General features: G+C 40.1%; 3 protein-coding genes across 6 annotated transcripts in view; 1 reads left to right on the top strand and 2 right to left on the bottom strand.

Moving 5' to 3' along the window:
• MEGF6 (multiple EGF like domains 6) overlaps window positions 1-1,603 on the bottom strand; it is a 272,172-nt gene extending 270,569 nt beyond the window's left edge. Inside the window, exon 1 of one of the 3 annotated variants that reach the window (XM_043499841.1) lies at window positions 1,583-1,603. The gene's annotated coding sequence lies outside the window, so the exon portion shown is untranslated. Of the gene's footprint in view, window positions 1-1,427; window positions 1,527-1,582 lie in introns of those variants that run through there. The other 2 variants (XM_038376878.2, XM_043499840.1) reach the window with 2 other exon arrangements.
• A 1,152-nt stretch (window positions 1,604-2,755) lies between these two features.
• Window positions 2,756-9,006, top strand: TPRG1L (tumor protein p63 regulated 1 like). The gene is made up of 5 exons (XM_038376428.2): window positions 2,756-2,993; window positions 4,037-4,128; window positions 5,672-5,848; window positions 6,451-6,604; window positions 7,432-9,006. The coding sequence occupies exons 1-5, from the start codon at window positions 2,796-2,798 to the stop codon at window positions 7,624-7,626; spliced, it is 816 nt and encodes a 271-aa protein (XP_038232356.1). The 5' UTR covers window positions 2,756-2,795; the 3' UTR covers window positions 7,627-9,006.
• WRAP73 (WD repeat containing, antisense to TP73) overlaps window positions 8,537-21,226 on the bottom strand; it is a 29,910-nt gene continuing 17,220 nt past the window's right edge. For both annotated transcript variants that reach the window (XM_038376426.2, XM_043499802.1), the window contains exons 4-12: window positions 18,763-18,835; window positions 16,936-17,039; window positions 16,199-16,285; window positions 15,579-15,713; window positions 15,411-15,488; window positions 13,764-13,869; window positions 12,507-12,632; window positions 11,321-11,512; window positions 8,537-10,438 (exon numbers count right to left, since the gene is read on the bottom strand). In XM_038376426.2, coding sequence (XP_038232354.1) covers window positions 10,320-10,438; window positions 11,321-11,512; window positions 12,507-12,632; window positions 13,764-13,869; window positions 15,411-15,488; window positions 15,579-15,713; window positions 16,199-16,285; window positions 16,936-17,039; window positions 18,763-18,835 — 1,020 coding nt within the window. In that variant the 3' untranslated portion in view covers window positions 8,537-10,319. The remainder of the gene's footprint in view (window positions 10,439-11,320; window positions 11,513-12,506; window positions 12,633-13,763; window positions 13,870-15,410; window positions 15,489-15,578; window positions 15,714-16,198; window positions 16,286-16,935; window positions 17,040-18,762; window positions 18,836-21,226) is intronic.

Here is a 21,226-nt window from a genome sequence, read left to right on the forward strand (position 1 = left end):
ATTTTATTCAATTCAATAATGTGTTTTGAGATGAAATGTAAATTTTTCAAAAGCACCTACGTGATTTGGAAGCTTATGTCTCATTTTCAAGAGACAGACACTCAGGAGCCTAAATCAGAGCGCCTTAGACACTTAAGAAAATTTTACCCAAAAATCTACATAAATGATCCTATATAGGATAAAGCTGCATTGTACTGGTTGTATGATTCATACATAGCTACAGGCTGTAAATTTTAGACCTGGGCTCAGATCCTCAAAGGTATTTAGAAGTTAGGAGCCGAAATACCTAGGATCTGGGCCCTGGTCACTAGATGGCACCAATATTATGTAATCACACCCTGTAAATATGCCCCATGAATTTGATCACTTCAGCCTAAATCTTTCTTAGCTTTGTGTTTTAAACAACACTTCTCATTGTTACTAGGAACACAAGAACGGCCATCCTGGGTCAGACCAAAGGTCCATCTAGCCCCGTACCTGTCTTCCGACAGTAGCCAATGCCCCAGAGGGAATGAACAGAACAGGTAATCATCAAGTGATCCACCCCGTCGCCCATTCCCAGCTGGCAAACAAAGGCTAGGGACACCACCCCTGCCCATCCTGGGAATAGCCATTGATGGACCTGTCCTCCAAGAACTTACCTAGCTATTTTTTGAATCCTGTTATAGTCTTGGCCTTCACAACATCCTCTGACAGAGTTCCACAGGTCGACTGTGTGTTGTGTGAAAATAGGTAAGAACACTGGGAAATACTCCAGTAAAAATTGCATACCCAGGTGTTGCTTTAAAAAAAAAACAACCATGTGCCTGGTACTGAGGCTGAAGCAGTTTTCCCAGTATGCTTCTCCAGTCCCTATAGAGTTTGTTTATTGCTTTTATGTCTCTCAGTGTTTTCTCAACAGTTGTTTGTTTTCCAAACAAGTTACAATGCCGCCTCTCCCAGCCTAACCCACAGCATTGACTGATAGACCCCATTATGATGAGAAAGGGGACAAATCCTAGATTTGAGACCCAAAACTCCTTTACATCCACAGAAATTTGAGATATCTGTTATTCCCATACTTCAGGTGCCCACATTCTGCCCAAACAAGAGACTCATTGGCAACTTGTTAAGAACCCAAAGATCAAATTCAAGTACATTAAATGGAACAGGTCAAAATCACCCTGATCTTTAATATGGCTGGCAGCTCATGGATACATCCCAGCATGTGATACCCCATCTTGAGCCAGCCCATTTAATACTGCCAGTTTGGCTGGGCTACACATGTGTATTAAAGACGGTGGGGCACATTATTGAGCTCCACAGACCACACTCTGGGACAGTCTCCATTGTAAATTACTGACATCAGAAACATAGGCCCATGACACGGAGGAGGCAGAACACTGTTGCTGGCTAGACAGGGAAACATTCGTAGGAAAAATTTTTACCACTTTCAATTGAGATTTCATTTAGATGGACATTCTCCAACCAGCTCTATTGACTATACTATTGACGCAGGTAGCACTAAGCCCCCAACCCCTCTTCACATCAGCTTCAGTCCTTGGCTCCACCAACCCCCCATCCCTCCACCCCATAACAGGACGATGGCTAGCTGCAGGAGGAGCCCTCAGCTTCCACTCTGCAGAGGGGAGGTTGCTGTGTGTTTTAATTACCCTTTGCCTTCCTCCCCCACACTCGCATCCCTGTATCTCTCCCTCTTCCCTTTACCTCCTCCCCCACATCCCTTTCTTCTTCACCCCTGCCCCCAATCCCTTCCCCCTAAACGCCTGTTCCATCCTTCCCCCTCTACCCCATCCCTGCCCCCTCTTCCCTTCCCTCTTCCCCCAGCCCCATATCCCTCCTCCCTTCACCCCAGCCCTGCCCTCTTCACCCCAGCCCCATATCCCTTCACCCCATCCCTGCCTCCTCTTCCCTTCCCCATCTGTTCCATCCTTCCCCCTCTACCCCATCCCTGCCCCCTCTTCCCTGCCCTCTTCCCCCAGCCCCATATCCCTCCTCCCTTCACCCCAGCCCTGCCCTCTTCACCCCAGCCCCATATCCCTTCACCCCATCCCTGCCTCCTCTTCCCTTCCCCATCTGTTCCATCCTTCCCCCTCTACCCCATCCCTGCCCCCTCTTCCCTGCCCTCTTCCCCCAGCCCCATATCCCTCCTCCCTTCACCCCAGCCCTGCCCTCTTCACCCCAGCCCCATATCCCTTCACCCCATCCCTGCCTCCTCTTCCCTTCCCCATCTGTTCCATCCTTCCCCCTCTACCCCATCCCTGCCCCCTCTTCCCTGCCCTCTTCCCCCAGCCCCATATCCCTCCTCCCTTCACCCCAGCCCTGCCCTCTTCACCCCAGCCCCATATCCCTTCACCCCATCCCTGCCTCCTCTTCCCTTCCCCATCTGTTCCATCCTTCCCCCTCTACCCCATCCCTGCCCCCTCTTCCCTGCCCTCTTCCCCCAGCCCCATATCCCTCCTCCCTTCACCCCAGCCCTGCCCTCTTCACCCCAGCCCCATATCCCTTCACCCCATCCCTGCCTCCTCTTCCCTTCCCCATCTGTTCCATCCTTCCCCCTCTACCCCATCCCTGCCCCCTCTTCCCTGCCCTCTTCCCCCAGCCCCATATCCCTCCTCCCTTCACCCCAGCCCTGCCCTCTTCTCCAACGTCTTCCCGCCCCCCCAAGCCCAGCCCCTCCCCCTTCTCCGAATCCCCCACTCTGCCCCTGGCCGGAAGCGGAAGCGGGCTGCGGGGGCCGGAAGCGGAAGGGGCGGGGCGGGGCGGGGCGGGCCAGGCCGGGGGACCCGCGGGCGATGCTGCGGCTGCGGGACGCGGTGGAGGGTGACCCGGACGGGGGCCCCGCCGGGGCGGCGGCGCTGCTGGTGCCGGCCGAAGCCGACGTGCCCTTCAGCCCGCCCGGGGACTCGCTGCCGCCCTGCCAGACCCTGCGGCCCCTCAGCGTCCGCAACCCGACCCGGGGCGGCCGCCTCAAGGAGTACTTCGTGTTCCGGGTGCGGGCCGGGGCCGCCGCCCCCGGGGCCTACAGCCGCGCGCCCTGCCCCTGCGCGGGCTTGGGGGAGCGAGGGCAAAACGGGGAGCCCGCTCGCCTGTCGGCCCAGCAGCGCTTGGTTCGTGCGCCGCCCCCCGGGGGCCGCCGCCGCCGCCTCTGGGCTTCGTGCGCCGCCCCCCGGGGGCCGCCGCCGCCGCCTCTGGGCCTCGTGCGCCGCCCCCCGGGGGCCGCCGCCGCCGCCTCTGGGGACAGACGCAGCCGGGAGGGGTTTGCTGTACTAAATGATTGTTTAGAAACCCCCGTTCGGTTTCAATGAGAAAACCATACCCCGAGCACCCTGCTGTTCGCCCTCGCGGAGAGGCCAGGGGGAAGGCCCTCTGGGCCAGGAATGTTTCAGTACCTTGCCTCCTTTCCTCCTCCACACTTCCTGGTGATATAAATTATGCTCGTCTGTTTCCTCTCTATCCCACTCCAGCAATCCTGGCCTTTGTTCCCAAGAGTGAGAGTGCAGTGAGCCGCTTTCATGCCATAGCTTTCTCCATGGGGTATAGATCATGCAGGTGGCTCTCAAGGAATTAGAGAAAGTAGTTACTTTCTCATTTCCTAATTCCCAGAGGCCCCTGCCAGAGCTTAACCCAATCTCTGAGAACAGGGTTTGGGAACCTAGATCACAAAAAAATGTAAATGTGGTGTTTGTTCTGTTGACAGGGGCAAGAGGTAGCAAACTCCAGACTGGTTTAGAAGTGAGAGGCCAGTTAGAATATCAAATCTTTCAAAGGAAGTAGTGGAGGTCCCATTGCTTGAGCTAGAGAAAGGCCAGGGGGAGACAAGAGGGAGCAACCACCTGATCCCTGCTAGATGATTACAATAATCTGTTAGGTCTTTGCCTCTCAGATCTCTAGCCGTGGTCCTGGTAGATAGGTGCTATAGCGTAACTCAGTTTCAGTACCCGCTGAAATGTAAAACAGCATGACTCTGGCAAGAAGTTTCAAACATGAATACGTAACTAGAGAAATATAAAACCTGATTCTCTCTTTGATTTAGCCTGGAACTATAGAACAGGCAGTAAATGAGATTCGTGTTGTTGTGATGCCCACTGAAGATGGAGAGGTGCAGAGCGTGTGGTTGCTAACAGAGTAAGTAACAGTACTAATAGACAAATGGAACTTTCCAGGACAAGATTTTTCTCCTGGATCTGCACACCTATTACAAATGCTTTTGCTAGCTGTTTGAAACTCAGAAGTAGTTGGAGTAAAGCTTTCTTGTGCAAATCTGACAGAAAATCTTTCGTATACAGTTCATCCAGCAACATTTATCTTAAAACCAAGTTCTTTTTACTGCATGTTTTATATATTATTGTATTGACAATATTTGTAAAATGCTTTTACAAATCACTTAAAATCCCATATTTGCCAATATATCCTGAACTCTCCTCTGTTGGTCCACCATCTGATTTATTAATACAATTGCTTCATTTACCTGCTTTCTTTTGATCAATTTAAACCTGGTAAATGTCTTAGTTCTGGAATGCAGTATAGGTGTGCCCAATAAAATATTACCTCACCACCTGATGTCTTAGTATTGGAATAGAATATATCATTGCTTGGGCTTTTGATAAAGCCAAGTCTATTAATTGTTTGAATGAAGGATTCTCAATCTTGGTAAGACTCCAAAATTAGTCCTATGTCCTATTAAACACAAATTATTGCAATCTATATTTTAATATCCTGTATCACTCCTAAACTGTGTCAGGAGGGATCAAAATGTAGCTGTGTGCTCAACTCCAGGGTTCCTCAGCTCTAGGCACTTCACAGACCAAGGAAAGTTGTCAGTTTCAATCCTGTACCTGCTAGTAAGAGCTGAACTGGCAGAAGGTCAGTAAGACATGTAAGCACCTGGAGTTCAGCTATGCTTTGGTTGGCTACCTAGCCTATGAATTAGGATTGTGGGGTGGTGGTTTTTTTTTTTTAAAGAGGGGAGCAGTTTTGGTGTAGTCAGCTTTACTTTAACAGTGACTCTTTTTAAACCATCATACAAAATTCTTTGTTATTTTCAGAGAAAAACACCAATTCTACCATCTACTAAAGCTGCATTTTAATCCACTGTTTTGAATCTTCTAACGAGTCAGTGCCCCCTCAGTGGTGGTGAGGGTGAAAGCCATAGTTTACTCTAGATTGCTACAATAGTTAAGTACTAAAGAGCCAGCAATGGAGAGACACTGATGGGATGGAGGCAATTGTTTCCCCAATGCATATAGAAACATGGCCCATGGTCACTGGTACTTCCAGCAAAACAGTAAGCTATATGAGAATTCGTTGGCCTTTATTGTAAAAAAAAAAAAAAAAAAAAAAAAAAAAAAAAAGCTGTAGATTTGTGCAAGCATTAAGACAGTACAAACTGCTTATATATTCATCTGAAGCTTTTCCCTTAATCTTAAAGTCTGTTACTAGTTTTTCCTATATTCTGTGTATTTGAAACATGCTTTCAGACTCTTGTCAATCCTATATAAAAAATAGCAATGAATGGGAAATACAGCATCACCATTTTAATTTTCTACAGAATAATACTGCTGTTGCTTAAATTCTCCGTTGCTATTGTATTAGTTAAACTACTACATGTTTTAGTCAAACTACTAAAAGGATAGTAAAAACTCTGGTAATCTTCTGTTTGTCTTACAAGAGTTGACCACTGGAACAATGAGAAGGAGCGTCTGGTTCTTATCACTGACTGGTCCCTTCTGATCTGTAAATATGACTTCATCAGCTTGCAGTGCCAGCACGTTACTAGAATATCACTCAGTGCAGTTGACACTATTTCTGTTGGAGAATTTGAGTTCCCACCTAAATCACTGAATAAGTAAGTTTTGATTTTTATTTTTTTAAATTTGATAGCCTTTCAGTTTTTGTATTAAAGTTTTGATTTTGCTGTAATTAAAAAAATAGTAAAATTGGTTGATCAGCAGGGAAGCAAAATTCTTAAACAGTTACCATTTAAATTGAAAACAGTTTACTCCTGAAATATTTTTTAACATGGACTATACTTTATTTGGGGGAAGTCTTTGTAAGCAGTCCTGTAATTTTATTTTAATTGTTCAGTATTAGCATTATATTAGAAACTTGTAAGTAAATCAGATTATATTGAGTATTAGTCTTACCATAGACCATATACTAGAATGTATTAGGCTGCATGAATATAAATGTGGAAGACTCGCCTGTTTAATTTTAACACAATCTTTCATACAACTTGTCATTTAAACAATCTTAATTTTGGAGCTGGTATAAATAATTGATTTTCAACTACGCTGATATTGTTTACTATCTAAGAAAAAACTTATTCTAAAATGGACTTTAGTTTTCTTTAAGGTATTCAGAAATGTTTCCAAAAAGCTAAATTAACCTGTTCTATAAAGAGCTTCAAGGCCTACCCTATCAACTATGTGGTGTCTTCAAATTTGTTAGGCGAGAAGGCACTGGTATTCGAATTCAATGGGATAAGCAAAGCCGTGCATCCTTCATAAACCGATGGAATCCATGGTCCACAAATGTGCCCTATGCTACTTTTACGGAACATCCAATGGCAAATGCTGATGAGAAGATTGCATCCCTTTGCCAAGTAAGGAAGTTTTCTATACTGTATTAGACACAAAGCATGATGATTTAAGCTGGATACAGTTCTTACAAATTTACCTTCTTTTGAAAAGGACTTGATGATGGAAGCAGAGAATAAATGTAAAGAGACTGGCCAAGCTTTTTCTATGCTCTCCATCTATTTCAGCAGGGTAGTGCTGCTGCTTGCCTGTTGCTAGAAGTCATCGGGCAAGTCTTGTTGATTCTTCAAATCATGTTCATATAGTGAAAGATTGCAATGACTTCCAAATTTACAAAAAAAATGAAGCTGAAAGGAAAATATTTCCTTAAAACAGCAGGTAGGGTTTTATCAACCTTCTTTCCTGGGAAGAGGTCTAGGCTTTACCTGGAATGTTTGTACCTTATTCTAGAAGAATCCTAGTAAATTATGTGTAGTTACAAAATATATACTACTCCTATGTGCACACACATTTCAGTGGCTTTTTTTTTTTTTTTTTAAAAAGGAGAGCCCTTAGAGTAAACTCAGTTGTGGACACAGTTGTAGAGCTAAGCATTTATTATAAAAATTACTGTTATAGTTGATCTTTATGCAAACATCTCATTTAGGAAAGCATGTTCTCATTTGAAACTACTCACATCAGTAAATGCTAGCATGTGGAATTATAGGATGTATGTAGTCTTATGTATAAGAATTACAACTTTATATGTGTTAATCTTCTGTTTCAGCAGCAGCGGCTCTTTTTTCTGTATAATTCTGCCTTTGTAAGCAATCTGGCAACAGATTTTCAAATAGGAAAATAGGTTGGTCAAAAGTAAGCAGGTATACTTAATGTTTTTTTTTCCCCTCCTTAGTTGGAAAACTTTAAAACTCAATTAATCCAAGCTGTGAAGAAGGCCCATAAAGAGTGTCCATTGCCAGGGAGGGCCAATGGAATACTAGTGCTGGAGCGTCCTCTTCTTATTGAAACTTACGTGGGATTGATGTCTTTCATCAACAATGAGGCCAAGCTTGGCTACTCCATGACAAGAGGAAAAATTGGATTTTAAATTCATTGTAATCAATCCACTAAAAGGGAAAGTAATTTGAGTTTAGTATTATGGGGAAGAGTTGGGAGGACTCAGTACATGGCAGAAAACAACAAAAATGAATAAAATATGGATAAAAAGGATTGGTTAGTTGCAGAATGAATGACTTTCACAGAACAGGCACTACTGTTATGAAGTTCATGAATAAGTTCAGATGGTCACAGGGTAGTTGCATTTTTAGAGTATCCTAGATTTAAACACACTCACTATTTGTATGCAAGTCTAGTGAGCAATGATATTTCTTCTTACTTTTCTAGTTAAAGGCCTTTCCTTACTAAGTGTGACTTATCTGTGACAACTATTCCATATCACTATCCAATGTAGATACATCGCATGTTCATGCCACAGCTATATTTACATTAGGATTCAATTGCAATGAAATCATTTCATGTGCAGTTGAGACTGATTTTATATTGGCTAAGGTACTAGTGTCTAAATTACAGTAATCTCAGGAATTTAATTCAGTGTCAAGAACTTTTAAAGAACTGTCATTCTTAGCGAAGACAGCTAATTTGATCAAAACTAGTGTTATGTTTTCTAACCAGTGGAACTGAACAGTTACTTTGTAAGTTGAAGTGACATTTGAGTAATGTCACTGGTCTCATTTAGCTATCAAACCTGAATCTGTATAATTTGCAAGTTTATCTTATTTATAGCTTCTCTTTGTAGCCATCTATTAAATACCTTAAAATAGAATAGCCACCAAAATTTCAAAAAGACAGTTAAAGGATATCTTTGCCTTCCTATGAAGTTACTTTTAATGCAACATGGGAATGGTAGTTTTATAATTAAAAAGGGAATTCTACTTTGAGTAGCTATATTTTCTTAGTAAAAGTGTATTTTGTTTTTTGGTTTTGTGTGGCTTTGTTTATTAATATATGGACCAGATTAGAATGGCACCAAAAAGTCAGGTTTTTGTAATTTGTGTGGCCATGTAGTTGTTGGGGAGAGGGGAAGCTTTAGTCATAGTATTGTACTTCAGTCTTATGTAATCTTCCTTTTAAGTTTGTAGAAAGTAAATGCAGCAGTATACAAAGATACTGAACAGAACTATAGCATGAGATTACTGTGATAAATTTCACTGTCGATGAATTTTATACAGGCCATCTTAATCTATAATTTTATCAGAAGCATTTCTTTGCCTCTCAACATGTTAGTGATATGCTGTGCAGCAATGGAATTGGTATGTTAAAATATTTTTACCTTTTAACTTTAAAAACTGTACATGTTTTTTGAATGTGGCTCTGGAATGCAACCAGCTTCATGTTCTTTTCAATATGGGCTCTAAGACATCAGTGTCTAGCTTTTGTTAATCTTGGAGTAAAGATAAACTTAACCATCTTTGTTCTGGTTTTTAGTTGGTAGAACACTAGATGTTAAAGCAAGGATATAAACCCTCATGCGTTAGGTCATAAACCAAGCACAAACTGATAAGGAAAAAAAATCTGTAGTAAGCAATTTGAGGCATTTGTTGTACCTTCCTTTGAAGCATCTGGTGCTGATCAAGATGGATCACCACCTCTCCCCTGTCATTATGGAATTCTTACACTACTTCCAGTCCATCCAATTTGATAATCACAGAAATGTGGAGTAAGTGTCTTTAAAAATATCTTATGTGAAACCTCTCCCCTCTGCTGGTCTCTTCCCACAACTAAAGGAGGTGAGAGTGAGGAGGAGACTGTCATGGTAAGAATCTCACCCGTCCTTTTTTCAAATGGTATTCTATACAATCATCTATAATTTAGAGGAACACTGTTCAGGCACTGATATGATGCCAGCTTAACATTTTAGTTGGCAAAGCAAACTGCTTCTCACACAGTTGCACTTGATGACTTCAACACTTATTCATGGCTAAAATGATAAAATAACTCTTCAGAACTGCAGTAACTGTTCTGTATTCAAAACTTACAAGTATTCAGGGTCTAACAACTATATGCATTTCATTCTAATAGAAGAGAGCACTCACTGTATTGAGTGACCAAATGCAAAGATTGGTCTATGAATTTGTACACTACTCCATGAAAATAGTGGGAAAATTGCCTTTTATTCTCTCTTGAACCCTGTGTCCTTGGGGGACTAGGGATTGATGTACAGTGGTATGTAGTCGGTCACTGTCCACTTGAAATCAGGGTGACAGCAATAGTGATATGTACATTTCAAACCTCAGTTCCAGCTCAGAATATTAATAGAGAGGATTCTACACTTGTTTAGGATAGTGCTGGGTTGATAGTTTGTAGCCACACTAGCAGAAGCTATCAAAACGTTTATTGACATTTATACAAATTAAACAACTTCTATACACTATTTACAAATATTAAAATATTTTGACAAAAGTTCAAAATAAGGTTTAAGTCTTTGAACCCTAAAACTTCATAAAATCAAGACTTAGTTTCCACAATTTTAGTTGCAAAGTCAGAGCTTTCTAAATTACTTTGTTGAACACACTTCATTTCAATTAACTATCACAGTACTTCACCCAAGGGAGTCTTCTTACACTCCCCCAAACATAAGATTTTTCTATTAGTATAAAATCTCTTCCTGCTGAACAATGAGGGCCTGCCCGTTCTTATCTGTTCCATATAGATATAGTAGCATTTTTTTAAAGATCTATTTGCAAGGTAGACTTTTCTAACCTGGGGGGGGGGGCAGTTCTATTATCTGCTCTTTTTTACCTCTTCTCTTTCCAAGTAGCACATGCAAAAATTATCCTTACTCAACAGTGCCAAGGAGTCCCCCCTAGAATGCCAGCAAAGCGAGAGGACCTGGAAGGCACCTGCAGATACAAATTAAAGAAATAATAGCAAGAAATCAAGAGTTACAATAATTCTGTTCCAAAAATCTTTTGTTACTTGGAGTAGCTTAGTAATTTCATCAGTAAGAGATAAGAGGCTTAAGTGAACATAATTTTGTACTGTATACACCATTGTAGTTGAGCTTGACCATATTCTAATGCAAGTAAATATCACAAAATTGATCACTGTTGCAAAGATCTGCAACCTGACACTGAAGGTAAAATTCTTCCATGGACGAACGACTAAGCCAAGAAACAGGAAATAAGTTATATTTAATATAATTAACTTGCAAGTAGGAAAGATATTTATAAAGCAATTAGCCAGCTAATACGCCAGTCCACTGAAAGATCTTACTGTATACCTGCATATTGGAATAGAGGAAAGGATAGATAGGAACTTTAACTCTGCCTTTTTGGAGTAGATTTAAGGTTCAGATTTCATGTTACTTTTGGGTACTTTAAAATTAATTAAAATTCCAAAAGCACCACAAAAAGTATGGTAGGCACTACACAGTTCTTATTTTGGCATTTGATATACCAGACAGCTACAGCTTCCATATAAAATTAACTGATATGAAAGCAAAGCCTTAAAGTGTTTTGATTTACATGTCAATAAATTACCATGCTAGGGCAATAACTTAATTACCTTAGATGTAAGCTTTATGTGCCATTCTTTCCATAATCTCTTGAACGTAGGGAATATATGACTAAGCACCCAAAATGTTTGTTCACTTCAAGCAGTCAAAACATCACTATCACTAATAGTATGTGTGTATGTATGTGTGTATATATATATATATAAAAAAAAATAAATAAAATACATAAATGATTCTGACTTGCAGCAGTAGTTTTAGGTGGCCTTACCTTCCATTGGTACCTGCACTGACACGCACCCTGCTGGGGACCACAGGTACACTTTGCTATTCCCAGTACATATGGCAAGTCGAGGTTGACGTGGATCCCACTGGAACAACTGAACAGCATACAACTGCTCCAAGACTACAAACAGTTTCAGCTTTTGAATATCCCAGATCCAGATCGCATTAGGAATGTTATCTGTTAGAAATGGCCAGGGAAATGGTTAGAATACCATAAGAAACATAACACTATGTGCAATGTCATTGCAATATCTCACATTAAATGGGCTTCACTACCAGTAACCTATCTACTGCTTGCAGCATTGGTACAGAAAAGTCTGGGCAACTAGCATTGAAGATTCATAACCTTTAACTCATTATCTCTTTAAGAAATGGTGAAAGGTGACATCACTGTGAATGTTGAATGTGTGCAGAGGACTTGCAGTCTTAAGTACAGTACAGCAGTACCCCAACAATGTGCCTTAGTCCTCACTTTGGGGAAATTGCCACCGGGACAAAAAGAGTAATTCAATCTATAGAACTTTCCTTCACTGGCTTTTCTAAAAACTACGTAGAGGTGCTACTATTGGCGAGTTTTGTCATGTGAACATTTCGCAGCTGGAACTGGATTCAGCCCCCCCTTCCACCAGTTTTGTAAGATTATTTTTTTTTCCCTTTATTGATAACACCTTAGCACCAGGAATGCTCTATCCTGATAGAGAGCTCCAGATTTACAAGGGAAAAGGTTAGATGAAAAGTCCAGAACTCCCACAGTTCCTGCTAATGCAAAATTACTAATATTTTGAAAATTTCTGAAAATGACTTTTGTGCGGGGAGCGGAGATGGGTTTTAGCTAAGATTATGTACACAGTATGGGGAACGGAGATGGGTTTTAGCTAAGATTATGTATACAGTATAGTGAGCTAAGGTATATAAAGGGAGATAATTTAGCACATGGTACTTAAAGCCAAGGCTATGAATTCATGCAGCAATTAATAGCTGGTCCCACAGCTCAGTGATTTATGCTAAAGGTTGTGTACAGTGCTAGCCTCAATCCCAACTGGGGCCTCTAGCTGCGGCCAGAATACAAATAATTCACAATTAAGTAATTTACTTATTTATAGCAGAAACAACAAGACCTAGATAAAACCAAAAGGGTTTCTCCTTTAAAATATAGCCCACTAGGTACTAACCATTTTTGGTTGCCAGGAAACAGTTATCAGGACTAAATGCCAGCATTCCAATTCCTATTCTGGGATTTGCCCGATCAGCAACCGGTTTGACATACTGTAAAGAAACTGGTACCTGGGAAATGTCATCTGAAATTTGAAATAAAAAGCACTATAACAAGCAAATCCATATGGACATGGCGGTAATATTTCTAAAAACAGTTAGCTCCAAAAATAGTAATATATTGCACTTCTGTAAAATGTTCCATCCAAAGATCTTTACAAACTTTGTCTCAACATACCTGTCAGATAGTATTTCTCCTTTTTACAGAAGGAAAAACAGGTACACAGAAGAGTCTGAGACAAAGCTATAAATACAACCAAGATCTCCTAACTCCGACCCATGTTTTATAACATCTCACATATAGGCAAAGTAGTACTTGTGGCACCTTAGAGACTAGTCTCTAAGGTGCCACAAGTACTCCTTTTCTTTTTGCGGATACAGAGTAACACGGCTGCTACTCTGAAATCTCATATTAACACTCGTAAGGCAAGGGAATAATGAAGTTGAACTAGTTAGTGATTGCTCAGCACTATAATAGTATATGCCGATATTTGACACTCAAATATCAGTAATATTAAAGAGATCAGGGACTGTTGTCTGAAAAAGTAAAGGTGTTAAATTAGAAATATTAAAAAAAAATTCATGGTCAGAACTTGATAAAAATAATGTACCCTTCCTGATGTAGCCACCCGTTTCTCCACCTGATCAGTACAGGCAGTTAGAGAGGCTTTAAGTTGTTGCATCTTCTGAATTTTTTTTTTAAGTGTGGAAATTCCCATTGATTGAAGCCTCTACAATAAGATTGAGTATACTCTGCATCATCTGCAGCAGTTAATATAGTTCTAGACAAGAAATATCACTGTTGCAGAGACTTAAACCAGCCAAAAATCACCCTGTTCCGAGGCACATTTTGCACAAATAAAACATTGGGAAGGGGCGGGTTGTCTGTCCCCCCAAGAGTTTGCCATGCCTCTCCTGGAGCCCTTCATTGCCCTTAAGTTAAGATCTTCACCTTTAGCCACATTCTGCAACCATCATCCTTTCTAGCTGAGGAAAACATGTCCTTTGAAGTCTTGCATTTAATTGAACGGGCTTCCCCTTAGCAACCTACGGTTTGCCCCTGCCTTCAGAGGCAAAGTATGCTACAATACTGATTTACAAGGCTTCAATATTTTACATCACAGGTATTCTAAAGTGGTCCATTTTAGTTTGCTTACATTTACTCTGTGTGCTGAAGAGAGAGCTGGCTTGTGCTCTGGCTGGAGGGAAAGCAAGGCTCTCTGTTTCAACTCTTGGGGATTTCTCCATTTCCTTATATACAATCTACACAGAAGGAGAAGACAGTTTCACAAAAGGGCCTAGCAAGATTTGAACCTAGTTTGTCGAGTCCTCCACATCCCATGCTCAAAATGAGCCCTAAGGCACATTCATTTTAAATGTACAGTGTTTCTCAATGCTCTTTGCTATTGTACACTGGCAGCAGGCAGATTTGGGCATGGAAATGCTAAATTTTGAGATCTGATGGTGGCCATATTTGAAAATTGGGCCCACAATTAGAAAAAGCAATTATGTAATTCAGAAATGGACATTGTATGGAACTTCAAATAATCCAATCGTTGTCATTTGAGAGCCTATGTAGAATGAGTCAAACAGAATGCACCTTCCCATCCGTTACCAACTGAAGGTAAATTTGGTAATATAACTGCAATTTTTAATACAGCAGGACATGCAATATTTCATTCCATGCCCTTGAGAACCACTGCAAACAAGCAATGTTAATGGGATAATGCTAAAGGAAACAGTGATGAAATGCTAACAATGTGACTAAATTGGAGCTCTCCTTTCCAATGGAAAGGGGCTGAACTATTTAATTTGATTCTCATTCTGCCTCTCAAGTTTAGATTTTTATTCTTAATTCTGAATTTGAAGGATAACGGATACATTTGGGTGTTGCAACACTTAGTCTGGCAGCCAGATTTATATCTAGAATGCTTGAGTCACATTGACCAGAAGAGAAAATAAAGAGCAATAATGAAGACAGCTACCACAGAACTAAAACTGTTTTCTAGCAAGGAGACATTTTACTAAAGCATATTCTGCCTGCCAGATTTCTTGATAAGCAGCAATGATAAATTAAAAATATTCATATAAATCTAAGTCTGACACCACAAACACTGATCCTTAATACAACATGTCAGACCTGCTCCGTCCCTTCTATTGGCTATGTAATATTATTACTACCAATGGAGATTCTTCCTCACAGGGGGTGGGGACAGAAAGAGCCTATGATTTTGAAATAGAATATACAGTTCTCCCTGCTGAGAACTGTAAAAAAAAAAAAAAAAAAAAGTGGCCACAGACTCTTCACATGTGCAAGATTTTTAACAAACATTTACAGAAAATGCTCATTAAGTGAGCTAGATTTGCCTATACATATGAAACTAGGTGTCATCGTAAGACACTTCAAATCAAATCCAACACTATTCACATATAGCAAATTGTATAGCACTAAGATATACAAAATTCTCATTCATGTTCAGCTTCCGAGCACTTGGGTACACCACCATATGCAAACCCAGTCTGTAAACACAGCCACCACCTCTATCAGAAGATAAGAGTACTTAATAATTATCCATGACTCCCTTACATAGAGAAAAGGGGGATGGAGGGGAAAAAAGAGAAGAGAATTCACTGAAAGAAGTCAACTAAAAATGATCTATTTTCCCTACTTCTCAACATTTTTCAATTTCCTTAGCAGCATTTGCAAATCAGCAGGACTTCAGTCCAGGTAAAAAAGCTTTTACCAAAAAGATATCAAAACAAACTGCTACTAAGAATCCAAAGGGTCCCCATTCTGTACTTACTATCTTTGGGTTAGCAATGGTCGCGGGGTGTTCAAACTCTGTAATCTTCTTCCAAGTCACATGATTCAGGATACGCACCTATTTCAAGGCAAGTAGTAAGGTAGTAAGAGGGGACTGCTATGACAACATTTTGCAACTAACTTGAATGGGTTTAAATTCCTTTTTTACCTTTTCATCATAGCTGCCAATCGCCAAGAACTGACTGCTAGGACTCCAGGCAATTGATTTAATACCCAGTGACCATTCATATGCACTGTATGTGGAGAGCAGACGGCCATCAAGGGAGTACAGCAAGATTTTATACTGCAACACAAATTGATTTGATTTAAAGACAAGTGACACTTAAAAACTAACAGACTACGTAACTCCTTTTTAAAAACCATCCCCATCTCAATGCACAGATGTTCAAAATGGAGTTTCCCTTTTCTCTATCTTGTAAACTAATTCTGCAGTTATTTGGATAGTTACTAGAATCTTCTGCAATTTTTAAAACCAAGTTGGTAATTTTTTTTTTTTTAAAGATACTTAAATTATGGAAAAATATAAGTAGGATAATTTGGTAACAATGACTTTATATGGCAATTTAAGCAACAGTGTTTTAACGCCCATCACCAATACCCAAGTACGATATTACAAATTGTTTCTTAAAGCCCTTCATTTTATTTATTTATTTATTTTTAAAAGGTATTGCATTCTATGCAGCAGCCAGAAAACTCTACTTAATATACGTTCAGGAGTCCTTAATTAAGTGTTCAAGATCTTCAGAAATAATCTATATTTTCTCATACCTCCAGACAGGTATCCCACACTGCCAACACACAGCCATTAGGAGCCCATTCAATCCCAGATAGGTCTTGAGTTTCAGTGTCAAAATGCTTCTCAAATGCAAAGAAAACAAAACAAACAATGAAACAGTTTTTAAAACTGTACTTAAAATGTACAGTTGCACCTGACTTTAAAAATAAAATCCTAAATTAGTATCACATTACCTTTACACATTTAAAATATATATGTATCTTAGCGGTTAGCACATCCTTTTATATGTCTGAAAGCATAAAATAGAAATACACTACATTCACTGCTTATTTTCTCCTACCAAACTATACAAAAATCAAGATCTTTTGAAACAAAGTGCACTTTCTAATAAAAAGAACGTAAATTCTCTTATGTTGTAACTTGTTCAGATCATCATTTTGGCAAAAGCAAGTTGTGATCATGGGGCTTCTGCAATGTATTTTACTGTCAGCATGATTACTCAGATTAAGCCAGAACATCTGAACGCTTCTCACAGTTTAAAAAAAAAAAAAGTAGTGCTTTATCATTAATGTATGTGGTTTCCTAAGCAGAATTTTTCTGCCTTCCCACATACCTGCAGACCAACAAAGAAGCCATCAGAGGAAATGCCCTGTATTGCAGAGTCTAAAGTGGAGCATTAGAGTTGTTCAATAATATAGTTGTACTCTACGCTATGCAGAGTACACTTTAAATCTGTGCAATAGCAGTGGAAGGCAAGGACATGTCTTACCCTCAGTAGTTGCCAGTCACTGCATACAAAGAGGCTAATGAAGTCTTTGCAGTCACGCCTCTCTGCTAACGCCATATAGCGACCATCCTTCGTGAAGGCTATTCCTGCCAGAGAGATTAGAAAATACAATCCAGACCAGTAATAATAAATATATATACACACACACACACACACTTGTGAAACTGGCCCTATTAAAGCACTAGAGCTGAAAACAATTATGAGCCAAATCAGCTGGAAGTAAGAATTTATTCAGAAAAATGTGAATGATGATTGAAAGTCATTTTGGAATACCTATTAGATGCCCAAAAAGCGTATTAGGCACTTCACTGAGACTCAAGCACACAAAATACTTGTCCCAAAGAGACTATAATCTAAAAAACTGTAAACAGATGGAATTCCCACCCTTCTCTGAAGAGGATATACACTGTACATAGGCCAATCTTACCTCCTTCCTAGGTTTTGACCTTCATGGTAATATAAGAAGTTTCAATCTCAGATCTCCCTTACCAAGCTTGGCTGTACCCGGTATTTTCCCTACAGAATTTTCTGTTCCCACCCTAGTTCCCTTTGCTTCTGCAAGAGGGATATTTCAGCCTCTTCCATCCTGTCTTCAGGAAATAAAATATACCTGCTACTGACTCAGTGGTAAATACTCAATCTTCCTACATGGTTCAAACATCCGACGTTAAGATGACTCTAAGGAGCCTTGAGCCTCTGTGCAGGATCCCAGAGTCTGTCACCGTTATATACATGTATATGAGGACTGAATACAGTTGCGTAACAAAAAGATGAGCAATGAGAGGGGATACTTATACTCCACATTTTTTGTTCTGGGTTTGTATCACAATCCAATCTAGCTATACTAGCTACATGAAATACTATATTTCTAAAAAGAAAAGGAGGACTTGTGGTACCTTAGAGACTAAAATTTGAGTATAAGCTTTTGTGAGCTACAGTTCACCGAGCTTTAGCTCACGATAGCTTATGCTCAAATAAATTTGTTAGTCTCTAAGGTGCCACAAGTCCTCCTTTTCTTTTTGCAAATACAGACTAACACGGCTGCTTACTCTGAAACCTACTATATTACCGATTTCTAGCAGACTTGGCAGTGGTTTTGTTCAGTATCTCTTCTTTTTCATTGGTGTTTGGAAGTTGGACAGGTGCATATGCTAAATGTAATATTTATTTCTCGTTCCTAGTAAGACTATGATGACTGCAGATTAGCTCCCTGCAGATTAGCTCCCATGGTTCACACAAACAGTAATGGTAGTGCACTGGTACTGAGCTCAGCAAGACCTTGTCTATATTTGTGGGGACATGTAGGGTACACGTAGCTACACACCCCAGTATAAGGCAGGCTGTGTCCACACTTGTCACCATGGTGTATAGCTAATGGCTCTGGCAGCAGGGAGCTGCTGGAGCCTTTCCCCTCTGCCTCCTCTCTACTAGAGCCTTTCAATGAGGTGGAGAAAGCTCTGGCAGCTGGACATTAATTGCTAAAAATAGTAGTGTAGATGTGGAAGACACTGCTTCGGTATGTAGAGAGATGTGTAGATATACACCCTAGGGTTCAGGTGTGTAGGTCACTCTACTTGCCTAAGTTGTACCTCCCTGTCTACACTGCTATTTATACCCGTGCTAGCTGGGCATGCATGTGGACGTACCTTAAATAAGATACGAGTATCCCTCCAAGGTGATCTACAAGCATCAGCAGAAAGGTACTTGAATACACCCCGACCATAAATGTATGCTTGATTATATGTAAATTCCATTTTCCTTTATTGCCATATTAAAAATACTTTTCCTATATTAGTAGGATACACTCACCGTGCTGACAAGCTTTGGGATACTTGATATAAGACACAGATTTTGTACACAAGGACCAGACAGTTATCCGCAGCTGTTGGAAAGACAGGGAAGTATTTGTTTATCTTTGCAGACCAAAAAAAGCATACAGAGAATCTAATTCAACACTAAACTTTTCATACTGGGTGGGTCTCACATTAAAACAAACTGGAACATGGAACCAAAACTTTTCCTAACAAAACTGTTCTACTTAAATCTTAGTGTCTCTATATTAGATTGCACTTATGTTTTATTAAAAAAACCTCTTTTCCCAATTAATGTATAACCCTTCTGTAATGCCCTTCACATATTAGGTATTGTAATAATTGATCAAGTTAAAAACAGCCTCAAACTTAAAAGATATATAGGATCCTGTTTTATTTAATGTAATGCATCCGATGAAGTGAGCTGTAGCTCACGAAAACTTATGCTCTAATAAATGTGTTAGTCTCTAAGGTGCCACAAGTACTCCTTTTCTTTTTGTTTTATTTAGTTCTGTAAAATGTTTTCAGGTAGAGTTTATATAGAAGTCATTATAAAATAATGAAGTTGTGTTGTATTGTAGTATACAGAATTATCCAGGACACATGGAGATTGGCACTCCTGTTTGCCCAAAGCCTGGAGATTCCAACAAAGCCACACACCCAGTCCTCTTCCAGACTTTTGTCTAATATGCCACTTTACCTTGAAGCTTTTTAGTTTTGTTTTAAAAGGAGACAGTGCCCAACCTGGTCCAGGACTCTGGCAACAAAACCCTGGGCTATATGTAGAGTGCTTAGGAGATCAGGTTATTAAAAATGCAAGTGAACTTGGGAGCTATAACAAACTAGATCCCCAGTCCTACACTTTGGAAGTATGGCCCAGATCCCCAGAGGTATTTTAAGCTCCTAGCTTCCGCTGAAATTGACCCTTTGAGGATCCAGACCAATGTAACTAACCTTAATGTGCAAGACTCTATAGAAAACTGAACCTACATGTGTGCACTGCAACATTTAGGCACAACGAGAGGAGTCAGTCACTACAGTTTAGCTTTATCCTTTCATTTCCTTATTTCTGTGGGTTTAATTAAGGAAATTTGTGAGCTCCAATTGCTAGGAGTGTTAGGTCCCTCAAACAAAACCCCATCTCTACTTTTCAGTCAATGATATTTATTCCGATTTAGTAATGGAAGCACATAGCAATACAGTGTTGATAAGATGTATAAAAGAAGCAGGAAGTTAACATGGCCAACAATATTAAAATTTACATTCATATTATTAAATGCTGATAGTAGTGCAAGAGCTAGCATCATGACTGCCAATGTGTATTAGGAAATCATTTTTGCACAGATTTGTGAGATTTCTAAACCATCACAGGAATCTGGAAGAACGTGAAATACATAGGCTGGCAAGAGGTGAGAAATTCTTCTTGTATTTAGGTTCTTAGTGAATGATATGAGAATAGGAAACAGCATGTCATTTTAAGAGTGATGCTGCATTTCTTGGGATGAGATTACTAATTACTGACTCACTTTATTTTTCAGTTTCAAAAAAATACTGACCTGAGCTAACCAATTTTCATTTTAATTTCCCCTTTCTCAACCACAAACAAAAAAGTGACACGTTGTGTAATTGGAAGGCCTTAATTTTCAAAAGACTAATTATGAACCATTTACATAGTGTTCGGGGTATTTTTGGAGACTCATGTATCTGTAGAATTTGGGAACCACAGAGGAAGCAGTCAGCTACAAAACAGGCCTCTCCACAGCGTGTGTCAAGGTCACAGCCTGTATTATAGAGACTCTGCATTACCATCTGCAGATTATTCAATTAAAAACAAATACTTACTCTACCATAGCAACGGCAGCAACACCAGACATGTCTTCAGTGTGCCATGTGAACCTTTGCATTTATATTTGAAGAGAGGAATATTTTCCCAATATAAATTTTTCTAGCTTTTCAAATATTTTGTTATAACAAGGGGATACTACAACAAAGTGAAAGGTACAGTACAGTGGGACACCAAGAAATCTTTTCTGAAATTATCACAGCACCACCAAATCTTACAAACAATAGCAAAATAGGCCTAGTACAGTTTTTAACCACATCACTCTTCGTATTGATTTTAACCCTTCCACCAAGCAAAAGGGAAAAAATAAAACCTAGAATATGTATGGTTATGTCTACAGTTACATTGGCTGGTCTACAACAATCCTGAAGCTAGAGGAAGTATCTCCCTTCAAGGCATAAACCAACCACTGCCCGAGTTGGGGAGAGCTTCCACCATGGTTAGTTTACTTTACAGTTGTCCAGGATAGGTATTCTTGCAACTTCCTCTGAAGCAACTGGTACCATTGGAGATGGGATTCCAAGCTGAATGGACCACTAGTCTGATCAGCTGTGCCATTTTTTAAATGTTTCTACAGCAATTTTACTAAAATGCATTTTTTGCCATTAAGTAAGATCCA

The sequence above is a fragment of the Dermochelys coriacea genome, chromosome 18, assembly GCF_009764565.3.
Source record: "Dermochelys coriacea isolate rDerCor1 chromosome 18, rDerCor1.pri.v4, whole genome shotgun sequence".
Classification (NCBI taxonomy): Eukaryota; Metazoa; Chordata; order Testudines; family Dermochelyidae; genus Dermochelys; species Dermochelys coriacea.

Excerpts from the sequence above, each read along its gene's own strand:
- TPRG1L (XM_038376428.2), top strand. The coding sequence starts at position 2,796 with ATGCTGCGGCTGCGGGACGCGGTGGAGGGTGACCCGGACGGGGGCCCC. Across the intron at positions 5,849-6,450 it reads CCACCTAAATCACTGAATAA|GCGAGAAGGCACTGGTATTC; the intron begins GTAAGTTTTGAT and ends CAAATTTGTTAG. Across the intron at positions 6,605-7,431 it reads AGATTGCATCCCTTTGCCAA|TTGGAAAACTTTAAAACTCA; the intron begins GTAAGGAAGTTT and ends TCCCCTCCTTAG.